The sequence below is a fragment of the Eubalaena glacialis genome, chromosome 8, assembly GCF_028564815.1.
Source record: "Eubalaena glacialis isolate mEubGla1 chromosome 8, mEubGla1.1.hap2.+ XY, whole genome shotgun sequence".
Lineage (NCBI taxonomy): Eukaryota > Metazoa > Chordata > Mammalia > Artiodactyla > Balaenidae > Eubalaena > Eubalaena glacialis.
The window spans coordinates 21089849-21106536 of NC_083723.1; the positions used below are offsets into that span (position 1 = coordinate 21089849).

Sequence of the window (16688 nt, forward strand, 5' to 3'; positions counted from 1 at the left end):
ATCTATTATATCTTAATTTATAAGGGCAAAGGTGATGTTTACAGGTTAATAAAGTCTCAGGAGTACCATCTACTGCTGTCAAAAGTAATTTCATATGTAATTAAAATAAAAAACTATCAGATGCAACATTGGTTTATATTATAAACATGATAGAATATTAAACACTTTGTTTTTTGAGAGCAGCTTTAACTATATACAGTAATCTAATGCACTTTCTTCAGATACGCTACTGCGGGTACAACAGATGTTCTACTGCTACAAGCTGATAATTATCCTAACTAAATGGAGGGATAAAGCAAGACATAAGTATAAAAAGAGAGAAGATGAGCTGGTATGGCATATTGGAAACAATTTTTTTAGAAACTGAATTTTGCTGTTACATTGATGTTGCCTCAGATAATAATGCTGTGTGGAAAACACTAAAGTCCTGAATATTATACACTTTTAATGGGGTCCTTGTTCTTTTAACTTAGTAATTTAAATGTCACCTCAGCTACCCAAAATATTTCCTAAAAAATTTTGTTGTTTCGTTTGAACTATGAACATCAAGGAAAAATCTTTTTAACATTTTGTTTAAATTTATTGATAAAGACACCAAGATTTTTTGTTTAAGCAAGTGTTCAGGTGGATATAGATGTCTAAAGTGGAAGAGAAACTGTTTGATATGATTATAACAGAGAAATAAATGATAAAGACTAAATTTATTCTTTTCTAGATAAGATTAAATTGCTATTTATTCTTTTTCAACATTCAATTTAATAAATTATAATCTTAATACTAAATTATTTTTTAAACTACTAAATTGCTAAATTTAAAGGATCATTCTTAACTGGGACACCCATTTGGAATTAAATCAATCAAAACAGAGGATCCAAGCAAACTCCTCCAAACTTAAAAGTATCTCTAGTTTGCTTTAGCTATTAGTACAGTATATTATCATTTAATGTTGTTTTAGAATATTCATAGTAACTACTAGGAACAGACATAGAAAGATGCTGGAATTTTTTGTAGTTACATTATTTAGTAGGTAATGTTAATGTTTTATTAATATTCTTTGAAATACAAAGTTGGGATAAATAGGAAGAAATTAACCCCCCTGTTTTATGGTTGCCCTGTGGAGGGGAAGATCAATGCCTCTCACCCCAGATTGGTTCAGATATTGACACTGACGATACTACGTATGTACCAAGAGAGTAAGAAAAGATTTATTACTCACATAATGCTTGAAACAGTGCTAGAGTCTGCAGAGGAGACTGAGACGCATAAAGCATTGATCATTCTTGCTCTCTAGAAGTTTATCATCCCCTGGTATTGAACTGGTGTTCTTACAGGATGTCCTCTAGCACCTGCCTTTTGTGGACTACATTTTCAACGTTGCCAGTTAAACGGTTGTACTTTGGGTACCATTGTTTTAGTATGGTCATTCTGTGTTTTCCACCACTTCTTGTACTAAGCTAATGTTTTGACCTGGCCCCTAGCCTGGTCATTGATTGTCTAATGGTGAAAAGGTAGACTCTGCATGACCAGGCTGCCCCTTTTACATCCCCTTAAACTGAACGTCCCTGAGAACAGGCAGTATTATTCTCTTAACCATCCCCATACACTGAGCATAATGTTTTGTAGTAGTTGATATATATTAATATATATGATAATAATATCCTCAATATAGATATGTATTAAATAGAGAAAATGTTTTCTTTTAGCCATGTGATATCTTGGCCTAACAATATTACTAGGCCAGTATTCACTAGGGTGGAGTGAGGATGGCAGGTGTCTGCTGGGAGGAGAGGCAGGGAACACTTGTATGTGCTAGCTCTCCACTGTGTGCTCTTCCTTAGGCTCTAATATATCCATATATTACACCAAAATTGTGTGTGTGTGTGTGTGTGTGTGTTTGTATGGGTACACTTATTTACCCTTTGGGTGTTTTCTTGATTATGCAGTTTTAAGGAATGTATTGAAAGTTAAAATGGGGACTTGCCGTAATGATAGATTAGGCAATTCTCCAAATTCTTTCCTTCTGACTCTCTTTTTTAAAATAATTATTTATTTGTTTATTTTTATTTTATTTTTTTCATCTTTGGCTGTACCATGTGGCTTGTGGGATCTTAGTTCCCTGACCAGGGATTGAACCCAGGCTCTGGGCAGTGAGAGCACAGAGTCCTAAGCAGTGGACTGCCGGGGAATTCCCCTAACTCTCCTTCTATAGCTCCATGCTAACCCTCACCCTTCCATGTCCCACATACCAGTTCTGGCATTACCAGAACCTTGACTCTCTGGGATTCAGCTTCCTCATCTCTAAAAGAGAAGGCTGGACCACATCTTCAAGGTGACTGCCTATGCCAATGTTGTATGACAACTGGTGGAAATGATCTATAATGGTGGTTCAGAGACTACACATTATTACACGTGCTCTGGACAATGATAATTTATATAATGACAACGATGATAATAAATAATGTTTAATTGGTGCTATGATTGTATCAAGCATTGTGTTTTACATGTATCATCTCATTTAATCCTTACAAGAGTTCCATGGAATTTGTAAATTATTTTCATGGCAGATGTTAAAGCATGAACTTCAATTAAAAAAATGGAGAAGCCAGTTAAAACTCAGAGTAAATTCTAAAGAAGAATACATTTCTCCTGAACGAAATGTGTCTGAAGTCTTTCTTGTAGGTGAGATTCCTGAATTTGACGTTTCACAGTTACCCAAAAGAACAGTATTACAGGTTCGTATGAATTCATATGTCTTAACTAGTTATTTTCACAACGTTCGTTTAAAGAGTGGTTTTATGAACCTTGCATGAATGATGGAAGCCATATTTTGAAGAAAAATATTTTTTACAACTAGATTTGGGCTATTTCATTTTTTGGAAGTCATCAATTTGGATGGCTGTAAATTGTTGTAACAATCAAAAATGGAGAAATTAAAGCTATAGTAAATAAGAATGAAAGGAATGTCTTTCTTTCCTTCCTCCTTCAAGCATATATTGTCATTTAAGGTACAACAGATTTTAGATAACTCAATGCTTAGCTTTTAATCTCTAATCCCTAATCTTTTAATCTTAACGTTATACCTACACTCCAGAATGTAAATGGGGCTTGTCATACTGCACCTTTCAGTTAGTTAAAATATTTATGCCTATCATCTTTCTTCCATAGATCATGAATTCATAACAACAAGAATCATGTATCTATAACTTACAACTCATTGAACTGATCTCTGAAATATAAGCCATAATTCCAACTACTGGTTATATTCTTTTCTATTTTGATAAATAGGCAATTTCTACTTTGTGGGGCTACCTGATAAATGGTGGAAGAGTTGTAAAATATCGTCTTATTCTGGTTGATGGCAGATTTACATTATAAAATTCCATGTATTAAATCCACCCTTCTAAATGTAGAGACTTGAGCTCAAGTTATTTTGGGAAACAAGATATCTATACCTATATTTATATCTAATCTTGCACTTTATGTATGGCATAGAGTTAGGATGAGGACATTTTTGTCCACTGTTTCCTCTTTATAAATTGCCTGCTCATCTCTTGCTTGTTTTTAAATTGGAATTCTTATAATTTTCTTACAGATCATAATAGCTCTTTATATACTGGTAATATTCACCCTTTGCCTGGAATGTATTTGAGATTTTTTTCCCCTACACTTGATGCTTGCTTTCAGTTTTGCCCATGGAGTCTTTCGATGAGAGAAATTTTAAAGCTTTAAGTAACAGAGTCTATTACTGTTGCCCTAATTATTTCTCTTTTTGTGTCACATTAATATGTCATTCTTAGCTATTTTTCTAAGCCATATCACACTCCTTCCTACACTTATGCAGCTGCTTTTTGTCTTTGAACTCCTACGTTTTGACTGCTGTTTCTTTATTTACGTTGTAAGCAGCTGCATTTTTAATTTATTGCACATTATGCCTTAGAATAATTTTTTATCCCTTTACATATGATGTAAGAACCTAACAAGAGTATGCTTTCATTTCCCCCCTCCTGTGCTTCATGCTATTATTGCCATGCATTTTATTTCTATGTATTTATAAATCCTACATTAGAATTTATTTTTGCTTTAAACAGTCAATTATATTTTATTCAGCATGTATTTTTCATTTTTAACAATCTCAAACAGAAAAGTTGCAAGTACAACACAGAGAACTTTTTTTCCTGAACGAGTTGAGAGTAAGTTGCTGACATGATGCCCTATCACCCCTAAATATTATTGGTGTATTTACTATAAACAAGGGCATCCTCTTACAGTCAGCCATCAAAATCCTCGGACCTAATTTGGGTATCCCCAGTTGTCCCAATAATGTAAAAGGATGCAGTCCAGAATCACACAGAACAGTTGATTATCATGGCCCTTCCTCTCCTTTAGTCTGTCTTTCTTTAATTTTCATTCCCTTGACATGAAGATCAGGCCAGGTTTACTGTAGAAGATCTCTTAATTTGAGCTTGTTTTATGTTTCCTCAAGAATAGATTCAGGTTCTGCATTTTTGCTGGAAATACCACAGACATCATGCTGTGCTCTTCTCACTGCATCCTATCAGTGGCACAGGATTTGGATTTGCCCAGGATTGGTGATTTCACGGTGGCTGCTTGTTGAAAGCGGTGTCTGCTAGGCTTCTCCACTATTCAGTTGCCCCCTTTGTAATGGATGTGCATTTCGTGGGTAGGTACTTTACAATTATATAAATATACCCATTCCTCATCAAACTTTTAGTTTATTTATATCAGTATGGACTCATGGTTTTCTATTTTATTCAATGGGTTATAATTCATTACTATCACTATTTATTTTGGTGCTCAAATTGTCCAGATTCAGTGGGAGTCCTTTCAGGTTGCCTTCTCTGTCCCTTTGATGTGTAACTATCATCCTCTGAGTACTTCCTTACTTTGTAGCACAGCATGATGTCTCAGGCTCCTCTTGTACTTTCCGTGCTCCACCCTGGATAGGTCATTTCTCTAGGACTCTTTGAATCCTTTTTAATGGAGTATTGTACATAGGAACCAAGATTTGAACTCTATCTGTGTTCATCACCATTGAAGTGTTGCTTCTCCCATGCCTTCTCAGTAGACAGAGCTAGAGACTGTAAGTAGGAACACACATATACATATTTCCCCCCATATCTATGTACCTCTATATACCTAAAAAACCTAAACTAAACCTAAACTGTATGTGGATACTTCCAGGTCCAATTTAGCACCACAGGGCTCATACTAGTCTTTTCCTTTTCCATATCTGCAATGTCCTTCTCCAACAGTGAGAATCCCAGCTCTCATTATTCTTCATGTATTTACTTATTTGATCACTCCCCCTGTGTGTAAGCAATCACACACGTGGCTGCCACTGTTCCCTCCCTGTGTGGATACCTTCCTCATCCTGCTCAGGCTTTGACATCCCTTGCCACGCAGAGGCCCTCCTCATACTGCTTGGGCTCTGACATCCTATGCCAGTTGCTTTTCCTTCTATATAGTTGCCTTTCTAACTTTGTTTGGGCTAACACGCCCTGCACTGAGTACCCTCCTATGTAGATGCCCTCCTTACCCTACTCAGGCTCTGACGCTCCATGCATGGGCTGCCCCTCTTTGGGGATGCCCACCTTATACTGAATAGGCTCTGTCACCACATGCCACCCTCCTCCCCCAATAGAGCCACTCTCCACATCCCACTTAGCTCCTGGTATCTTATACAGGGTTTCACTTCCTTGGTTCCCCCTCCCTGTCCTGCTCAGGTTCTGACATCCCACAGTGGCTGCCCCTCCTTAGGGACTTCCTCCTCATTCCTTGCAGACTTCAACGTCTTACATTATACTTCTATGTGGACGAATGCCCTTCTCAGTCTGCTTGTTCTCTGACTGTCTGTGCTGGGCAGATGTCCTCTTCTTGGGCTCCATCTACTTTGGGCTCCAATATCCCACAGTGAGCCATGCTTCCTCATTTGTCTTCCTTTTTCCACTGGGGCTCTGATATTCTACTCTGGGACATTCCTCCTTGGGGACACCCTCCTCACCTGTTTTGTGCAAGGAAGGCTGCTCCACTTCGTGGATGCTCCCCTTTATGCACCTTAGTTCTGATGCCCTGTTCTGGGCCAACAGAGCCCTCTCTGCGCCCCTTACCCTGGCATGGATGCCTGCTTTGCTTGGACCAATCTAATGGCTTTAGGACTGAATTGTATTGAAAGAAGAAAGTGAAAGGGTAGTGGAAGGGATTCATTATCTTTTTTTTTTATAAATTTATTTTATTTTTGTCTGGGTTGTGTCTTTGTTGTTGTGCGCGGGCTTTCTCTAGTTGCGGAGAGCGGGGGCTACTCTTTGTTGCAGTGCGCGGGCTTCTCATTGTGGTGGCTTCTCTTGTTGTGGAACAAGGGCTCTAGGCAAGCAGGCTTCAGTAGCTGTGGCTCGTGGGCTCTAGAGCGCAGGCTCAGTAGTTGTGGTGCACGGGCTTAGTTGCTCCGCGGCATGTGGGATCTTCCCGGACCAGGGCTCGAACCCGTGTCCCCTGCATTGGCAGGTGGATTCTTAACCACTGAGCCACCAGGGAAGCCCAGGGTTCATTATCTTTTAAAGAAATTAAAAACTCAGAAAAAAGTATTTTCTATTTTTCCACAAATCGGTTGATTCTGGTCTTCTTTCTTTTGGTTTAGATTTGAGTTTTAATCTGGAACTATTTTCCTTCAGCATGAAGAACCTCCTTTAACATTTCTTGAAGAACAGGTTTGTCTGTTGGTGCTTAATTTTCTCAACTTGTATTTCTCTGGGAAAGTCTTTATTTTTACTCTGTTTCTGGGAGAGATTTTCTCTAGACATTGACTTCTAGACTGACAGGTTTTTTTAAATTTCATTCATTCCATTTAAAAGATGTCATTCCATTGTCTCCTGGATTGCATTATTTTAAATGAGAAATCAGTGGAATATTTTTTTTCTTCCTTTGTATGTATGTGTCTTTTTCTTTCTTGTTGCTTTGAAGATTTTTCTTTTTATTACTGAATCTTTAGCAATTTGATTTTGATATGCCTTGTAGTTTTCTTTGTGTTTATCCTTCTTGGAATTCATTGAACTCTTGGATATACATGTTTATATTTTTCAGCAAATTTGGAAAGTTTTCAGCCATTATTTCTTCAGATATTTTTCTGTCTTCTTCCTCTTTCTGGAACAATGATTGCACATATATTAAACAACTTAATATTGTCCCACATTTCATTGAGATACTGTTCATTTTTTAAGCCTTTTTTTTTCTTTCTGTGCTTCATTTTGAATAGTGTTTATTGCTATGTCTTCAAGTTCAGCACAGTAAATATGCAACTGTCTTTAAAAAGCCATTAACTTCTGTTTAATTACTCACCAAAACTGGCAAAAAAAAAGGCACCAACAATTTGTATAATAGATAGCCTGCAACATACTGCTGAATTTTGTAAGTAGGATGAACTTAGCATATTTTAAAATTCTTACTAGCTTTTGTTAACCTCCTTTTTCTTCAACTACCTTAAAAGGGGATAAAAATGCATGTAGTCAATCCTGAGTTTAGAAACATCTCAGAAAGATACAGAGAGGAAGGGCACAATAAACGATAACTTCTTCATAATGTACAGCAAGAAAATCATTGGTCGTTAGTGGCATTTGCCTAGTTTTATAGTAGGGATTTTTTTGTTTTTATTGTTGACTGCCTCCCTCCAAAATAATTAAACAGTGTTTGTTTAGGGGAAAAAAAAAATCAGTGGCTAATCTGCTATTAAGCCATTCCAGTGAATTTTTTCACTATAGATGTTGTATTCATCTCTAGAAGTTTTATTTGGTTCATTTTAAAAATCTCCACTTCTCTCTCATTTTTCTTTGAAAATCCTTGAGCATTTTTATAATAGCTGTTTTAAAGAACTTGTTTACTAGTTTTATTATCCCTGTAATTTCTCTGTGTGTTTACATTCTAAATTTTTCTCTTGGTTATGTGTTGTGTCAGATTTTCCTTCTTTACAGATATAGTAATTTTTTTATTATATGCTGGATGTTTAGTAAGTTACATTGTTGAGTATATTATGTTGTTATTTTTAAGAAGTGTTGAATTTGTTTTTTGTAGTCAGTTAACTTACTTGAAGATAAGCTTCATCTTTTCTCACCTTATACTTAAGCTTTGTTAAGGAAAGACTAGAATAACTTATATTCTAGGCTAGTTTTTCCTTACTCCTATCATGTGACCTTCCTGGGTCTTTACTGAATGCCCCAAGTGTTCTGTGGCATGTCTGTACTCTGATTTGTCTCAATCTGTAAATTTTCCAATCCCGTACGAACTATAGTAGTTGTTCTGCTTACAGATTCCCTGCAGATGTTTTGTCCCCAGTAGTCATTTTTTCGTTCAGCCGCATGGAGTGTCCCCTGCACACACATTGTTTAAAATGCAAAGATGCAAGGATCCCTATGCAGACTTCTCAAGCTATCTTTTTTGTGTAACTCCCACTTTTCCAGTACTTTGCCGATAAATTCCAGCAACCTCAACATCCTTGAACCCCACTTGGGTTCTATCTCCTTGGCTTAGTGAGACTGCCTGGCACTCTTTCTCTCACAAGCAGCCAAAAAATGTCTCCATGCAGAAAGCCTGGGCTATCATAAGTCTCATCTCATTTATTTTCCTTCTTTCACAGATCCGAATATTGTGATGACTGTTGTCCAACATCTGAAAGCAGTAGTTTCACATATTTTGTCCATTTTTCTAGTTATATATGGTGGGAAGGATAGTTTTGTACCATTATCTTATCATGGCTGGAAGTGGAAGACTGTTGAAGGTGTTCCTGAGTGGTATTTAACTTCAGTCGTTCCAAACAATGCCTGTCTATCCTTCTATGGGTCTCTTCCTTCCATTTCTTACAGAGACTGTTTAAGCTCTTATTTATGGACTAAATGTTTGTGTCCTCCCCTCCCCATTCCTGTGCTGAAGCCCTAACTTCCAATGTGACTGTATTTGGAGATAGGGCCTGTGAAGAGATGATTAGGGTTAAATCATGAGGTTGGGGTACTAATCCAATAGGGTGGTTGCCTGTATAAGAAGAGGCAGAGACACCAGTGCTCTCTCTCCGCCATGTGAGCACACAGCAAGAAGGCAGAGAAGAGAGAGCTCCCACCAGGAACCAAACTGGACACAATCTTGATCTTGGACTTCCCACCATCCAAAACTATGAGAAATACACTTTTGTTGTTTAATCCACCTAATCTATGGTATTTTGTTATGGTACCCTGAGCAGACTATTACCACTCTTCAATTTTTCATGCTAAATCCCCCACTTCACTGCCCTTCACCTTCACTTTCCATCCTTCTTCACTGAGAAAATACATGCCATCAGGTAGGAACTCCTTCACCTTACTTCCTGATCCCTTTCCTCAATCCTGTTCTCCTGATCTCTGTACCCTGTTTTCAAATGTACCATCCATACCCATCTTTGCTTCCTTTTCTGTTCTAAGGGCATTTTGCCTATATAATGTAGAATATTTATATTAGATGTTTTTCTCTAATTTCTGCCATGGGTAGTGATGAAAGCTATTTTCAGGCCATTATTAATATCAGTTTTGAGTCAATGAGGAGTAGTCGACAGAAAGTTGCATAATGAACTTCAAATACAGGACAGTTTCTCAACATGGTTTTGTCGCTTGTTAGTCAAGGCACTCAATGGTATACACATACTAGATTATTCCTGGATGTCTAGGAGTATGTCTTATTCATATTATATTCCCTGATTTACAAGCATACAGAATATTTTAAAATATTTATCAAGTGAATGAATATGTCATTTAAGAAATTATACTGTGCTGCTCCAATTCAAGGTTAAGAAAGATGGTGCAGATCTAGAATAAAAACATCAGAGTTTTCCTAAAAACATCAGGCTGTTTCTTGTGCTTGTGACAGTCAAATCTCTAAACAATTATTGATGAATAGACATAAAAGGTAAGCTTTCAATAACTGAAAAATAATCCTAGTGCTGATTGAAACAGAAGAGAAAAGGGGTAAGGTTCTGAAAGATCTTTAGGCCTCAAGAACACAGCACGTTTCTTTTTACGGGCCTCCATACAGATGACTTAAGGAGAGCATAAAAACATTTAAGTCCCTAGTCTCAGAAGCTGACTGGATGCAAACACTTCAGTGTGCTTCAAAGTAGCTATTTTATGCACAACATTCTGGGTCTAGTAATTCTCTAAGGTATCAGCTTATAATACTGCCTTCACCTACCAATACAGGAAAACCTGACTGGTAGTGGGGCTTAAAGAAATAGGGCTGGGCTTCCCTGGTGGCGCAGTGGTTGAGAATCTGCCTGCCAATGCAGGGGACACGGGTTCGAGCCCTGGTCTGGGAGGATCCCACATGCTGCGGAGCGACTGGGCCCGTGAGCCACAACTACTGAGCCTGCGTGTCTGGAGCCTGTGCTCCGCAACAAGAGAGGCCCGCGCATCGCAATGAAGAGTGGCCCCCGCTTGCCGCAACTAGAGAAAGCCCTCGCACAGAAATGAAGACCCAACACAGCCAAAAATAAATAAATAATTAATTAAAAAAAAAAAAAGAAAATAGGGCTTATTTTTTTCCTATAACACAAAGTCCAGAGGAAGGCAATCCAGGGCTGGTCCTCCATAATGCCAATAAAAGTGGAAATTTTCTATCTTTTCACTCCACAGTCCTTAGTATCCTCTTGCTTATTGTCTCATGGTTGCAATATGGCTACTCCTCTTCCAGCCTCATATGCATTCACCAGGCCAGGAGAAGGGGGAAAATCACAGTGGTAGAAGGCAAATTGTTCTCTACCTTTGTTCATTAGGAAAGCCAAAGTTTCCCCAAGACCCCACAGTCAAGAATTTCAGTGATGTGCTTTAGGTTAGAACTTTGTCACTAGGCCAGGTCTAACTGCAAGATTGCTATGGGCAGGAGGGGACTTTGAGTGGGGGATTGGGTGAGATAATTGGGCAATCAGCCTCACTGAAGGTGGATTTGAGCTGCCAGTCATCAGACAGTATTTAAAAGGGCATTCCTCCTTGTCAGAAAAAAATGTGTTGGTTTCAGTAAAAAGCAAAATAACAATTACAACAGATAAGAAACAAGAAGATGTTTAAGAAGTCAATACATAGTTGCTGCAGAGGAACTCTGGTTTAATACTCTTCTGTCTTCCAGTTCAGAGAAACTAAAAATGCCAACTCATAAAGAACCACAGAACCCAGAGCCAGGAAACCATTTTACAATGTGATCCGGGCCCTAACAGAAACTTGTACATGGAAACTTCAACAGTTATGATGAGCTATGAACTTGCATGCTTTCTCATAAGAAGTCTTTTGGTTTGATAATATAATGATTAAAAGTCCAGGCATAGGGCTCAGGAGAACTAGGTTCATATCTTGCCTTAGCTACTCACTAGCAATATTGCTCATCACCCCGACAAAACTCTAAACATACAGAGACGAGTTTATGTTGAATTAATTGACGTTTGGATTCACTTTGGAAAAATCTCATATCAGGATATGGGGAACATGTAGAATTACTGGGGATTTTGCTCAGGACAATGAAAATCATTGCCGGTTTTTGCATTTTAAATATTTCTTTATGATATCATGTCATGGGTTACGATCAGCCTTCCTGTCCCTCCTTCCACCCTAATTCCCACCCCCACCTCTTTGTGGAATGATATTGAGCCCTTTTGGGATCAGATTTATAGAGTCTGCCAGAGTGCTCAAACCATAGCATGATCTAGAAAAGAACATAGAGATTTTTGTGCTGAGCTATTACCTTTTTCAGGAGGGACAGCTGAGGATCTGAGAAATTAAATGACATCCCCAAAGCCAGACAACTACAAAACTGAGACCAGAATCTGGTTTTCCTGACTACTTGGGTAAAATTATAGCCTCTATATCACTCTGGTTTTTCCTCTTGGAGAATTCTAAAGAAATAGAATACACACACACACATATATATGTAATTATATTGATATATGTAAAATAATCATTTATAATATGTGTACATATGAGTAAAATAATTGTGAAACAAAAAACAATAATTAAGAACCATTATATTCAAAATAGATAGCTAGTGGGAAGCAGCTGCATAGCACAGGGAGATCAGCTGGGTTCTTCGCGACCACCTAGAGAGGTGGGATAAGGAGGATGGGAGGGAGACGCAAGAGAGAGGAGATTTGGGGATATGTGTATATGTATAGCTGATTCACTTTGTTATAAAGCAGAAACTAACACACCATTGTAAAGCAATTATACTCCAATAAAGATGTTAAAAAAAAACAAACCATTATATTCAATACATCTGTTTAGTTGTACTACCCTTAAAAAAATACAAGAGTAACTTTTAAAAATTACTCAATCTTGACATGACACTAAAGCACAGAATTATTTTTGGAGATAGTCTCAAATTTTTCCCAATCAAATAAATTGTCAAGAATATCCATTAAAATGTACAGGTAATAAAAGAGAGAATTTATATAATATTATAAAATTGGAAATTAATGATTCTAACACTCCTGTCTTAAACAGTTGGGTTTATTAAGCTTATTAATGCAATAGATTTGCAGAATTAATTTTTTAAATCATAGTTTTAAAATGGCATTTAATTTGGTGACTTCTCTGGTCAATGAATTCTCAGGGACTTAAGAAACAAAACATAAAAATGTAATGTGAGTTGGATCTAAACTTTAAAGTTTTTGGAAGTGTTAGTTTTCAAAATAGAGATTTGTATATTTAGACTGCCTAATGTTTTGAAGGAATAATTGAAAACAGCAATCAGGTTCAATTATTGCGATACAATTTGAACCTAACTTGGAAAACTGTAGGCTTGCTTTTTAGGTTCAGTTGCATCAGCTCATGAAAACAAGTCAGGTTCTGTTTCACTGTCATTTTCCTTAGTATCATTTACCCATTACGAAAGGCTGCTTTGTTAGATAGTAGAGCTCATACACTATCAGTCAAACTCAGCTAGTTGGGAGGTTTGGCAAAGATCATTTTCCATGAAAATGCAACGTTTCTTTTTTATTTGTATGTGTGTAGTTTGACAAGCAATACAGAGAAAACCCTTATGTTGATGAATTTGGAAAGTCTAAATAATCTAGTCAAGTAATGCAGTTGTCCTAAAATGAAAAAGTGCTTGATTAGTTTAATAATATAAGTAGTATCTTAGGGCTGTCTTTCATTTTAAACAACTGTAACTTTTTGTTTGTTTGTAAAAGATAATAGTGTGTGGACTTGCAAAGACTTGTAAAATCACCTTCAGGTTTTATAGTGTTGATGACTCATCTCACTTGGGGAAAAAAGCCCCTGGATAAACGTTAAAACTTGTACCATGTTGCAGGAGAGAAACCAGATGGTTCAGGCCTGTTAGATTAAACTACTTGGAATTCTAAAGCAAAAGAGTAGTCTCAATGACTTTTTGAGTTTATGTTTTGATAACCTCAGAGGTCAGTCTGACCTCAATTCACTAAAGCAGAGTGGTTCCAAGTTTCTTAGGCATGTACTGTGTGAACTTCAGATAAGGGAGCTTCCAAAACCACGATGCTCCATCAAAGAACTATGTGTGTGTTGGCTCAATCTGTGGTGTGGGTGAAAAAGCAGATGAAGCCGACCATCTAAAAATTGCTTTAGGATCAGTTTATTTTGGGTATAAGATTGCTGTGCCCATAGACCTGGCTTTCATCACTTCAGCCCTAATCAGTAATGCTACCTAAGTTAAGAAGTTTACAAATGATTTTGATATAAAGTTTTTATGACTTTTAAATTGTAGAAGATGCTACATTAATTTTAGCAGGAACCACCCTTGCAAAATGATACATCATTTGTAAGATGAAAAACTACAGCACAGAAAGAGGCAGCTACATGGAAATTGAGAGTGTGCTCTGGAGTCTGGATAGCTGATTTGGTCACTAGCTGCATGACCTTCGGCATCTTGCTTAATTTTTTGTTTCTAAGCTGTCTCATTTGTAATGAAAGGATAATAATAATATCTCCTGCACTTGCTATTGTGAGGATTAAATGAGTTAATACACACAAAGTGCTTAGAACAATGCCCAGCACACGTAATTTCTCAGTAGAAGTTACTATTTTTAATATATTGAATTTAGATGGCTGAATGACAGGAAGCCACTGAAGAGAAAGTCAGGAAGACTGGATTCTAAACGTAGCCCTGCTGGCTCTGTCAGCTTGCTGACCTCCCACAGGGCATCTAAGTTCTCTTACCCTCAGTTTAAAGACTTTGAAAATTCCCAGCAAAAAATACATATGTATTCGTAGTTTCTTCTGTAAAATGAGGGTGGGCTAGATAGCTTCTAGGATCAAAAAAAAAAAAAAAAAAAACTATGACTTTAAACATCTATGACTCTTGGATGAAAACAAGCATCCCAGTAGAGGAAAATGTAAGAAGTGAATGCAGAAAATCCTACAGGGGGCTTTGCCCCTGCTCATATCCCATAGGGAACTCTTCTCCATCTGCTGTTAGTTTGACTAGGTCTCTGTTTACGTCTCAGAATGTTCCCCATTGGAAAGACCTCTCCTGATTACTCAATCTAAAATCAGTCCTTGCTGTAAGGCCTGTTCTTTTCCTTCATAGCACTCACATTGTACATAACTATTATTTTTTAATAGTGTTCTTATTTTTTTGTCTGTCTCTCCCACTGAATTGTATGCTTTTGGGGTTTTGGAATTACATCTGTTTTGATTACTTCTGTTGACCTAAAACAAATATACTGTCAGGCAATTCTCCAGCAAAGATGTGTTTTTTCAGAATCAGAAGAGAATTGCAATTGCAGGTCTGTAACCATTATGAGTCATGCGCAAGTCCCCCAATGGCAAGGGAAGGAGAGCGCTTTTATAAGAAGGAAAAGGAAGTTGGGAGGGCTAAGTAAACAAAGATCCCATGGCTTCTCACTGCCTGAGTCTTTGCCATGGAAAGAAGAGGAGTTCTTCCTGTTGGGCTCTGCTATCCTTGCAGGTGTAAGAGCTCTCCTTTCTGGTCTCCCAAATCTACTTAATTGAAGTTTCTGTTTATTGATTTTTTACATTTCTTTATCCTCAGCACCTAAGAGGTTGGCACAAGCAGGTGCTCAATAAAGATTTTATTTTATTTATTTAAAAACTATGTTGAATGCCTACAATGTACAAGGCTTTGTTTTAGGTATTGGGGAAATAGTGGTGGATTAGACAAATACCTTGCTCTCAAGGGGCTTATATTTTAGTGTGAAGAATCAGATAGCAAACAAGGAAACAAATACACAAGGACATGTCATATAGAATTAAATGCTATGAAGAAAATATATCAGGGTAAAAGATGAACACCTTTACTAAAAGGAACAACAAAAGCAAAGGTGGGGATGTAAATTGTTGCAGCCACTATGAAAAACATCGAAGTTCCTCAAAAAATTAAAAATAGAACTACCATATGATTCAGCAATTCCACTTCTGGGTATTTATCTGAAGGGAACAAAAACACTAACTCAAAAAGATGCCTCATGTTCACTGCAGCATTATTTACAATTAGCCAAGACATGGAAACAACCTGAGTATCCATCGACAGATGAATGGATAAAAGGAAATGTGATATATATAGATATATCTAGATATCTATCTATATCTATATCTATATCTATATATAAAGACCCAACCCTTCGTTGGGTCTTCCAGCATCTTTTCTTGACCTTGACCTTCCAACTCATTTTTCATTTGCCCACCAGAGATGTCTTTCTAAAGTCATATTTATTCATGTTACTTTCCGGCTTAAAATCTCTCCTTGACTCCCCATCGGCTCTAACATTGCCCACAAAGCCCTTTCTGTCCCCCTCATTACCTTTCAGCTTCATTCTCCACCATTTCTCCACAGGAATCTTTGGCTCTAGCCATACTGAGTTACCTAGTCTACTACTCAAGTATAAGACACTCTCTCCAGCCATTATGCCCTTTCTGTATAGGGTCCCCTTCTCTTCTTTGACTGGCTCACTCCTGTCTAGGCACAGCTCAGATGTCATCTTTTCCAGAAAGGCTACCTTTGATCTTCTGTCCTCTCCCTTAGTCTTGGTTAGTTCCTCTTCATATGTGTTCCCAGAGCCCCTGAAGCATTTCTTACTGTCTGTTATAACTGTCTATTTTCTGTTTTCCTCTTGGACTGTAAGAGCCTTGAGGACAGGGACAGTGGCTTACATGCTTTGAATTCATAACCCCTAAATGCTCAATAAATGTTGGTTGAATAAATGAATGGGAAATGATTTTTCCCCTTTCAGCCCCACTGCCACAAACTTGGTCTCATTCCCAGGAATTTCTTAATCATCAAATCCAATAGCTTATGCTCACTTCTTCCCTGTTCTTTGAGTAGCATTTGATTATGCTTCTTTTTTGAAATGCTCTTTTTTTGGAGGGGGGTGGTGCTAGGGCATGACACGTCCTAGTCGTTTTCTCTGGGAATTATTTCTTTGTCCTCATGTTAGGTTTCTTGCTCTTCCCTCTCCCCCAGCTTCCTCACAGCACCTGTGGATATTGACCTTGGCCCCTTCTCTTTTCTCCATACTCTCACTAGATCTTGGCGATCACAGATTTTCAAACACCACTTGGTTATGTCAGTATAGATTTGCAATCATGATAGGGATGTTTTCAACTTCCCTACCATTTGGGAACTTTAACCTTTTAAATCTCAATGAATGTGAGGCCAGTTGTACTTTTGATGTGCTGCAA

General features: G+C 37.6%; 1 protein-coding gene across 1 annotated transcript in view; it reads left to right on the forward strand.

The window, feature by feature from the left end:
• Positions 1-16688, forward strand: part of FBXL13 (F-box and leucine rich repeat protein 13) — a 186124-nt gene that overhangs the window by 33134 nt on the left and 136302 nt on the right. Inside the window, exons 6-7 of the mRNA XM_061198232.1 lie at positions 222-331; positions 2565-2732. Of these exons, the coding sequence (XP_061054215.1) occupies positions 222-331; positions 2565-2732 (278 nt within the window). The remainder of the gene's footprint in view (positions 1-221; positions 332-2564; positions 2733-16688) is intronic.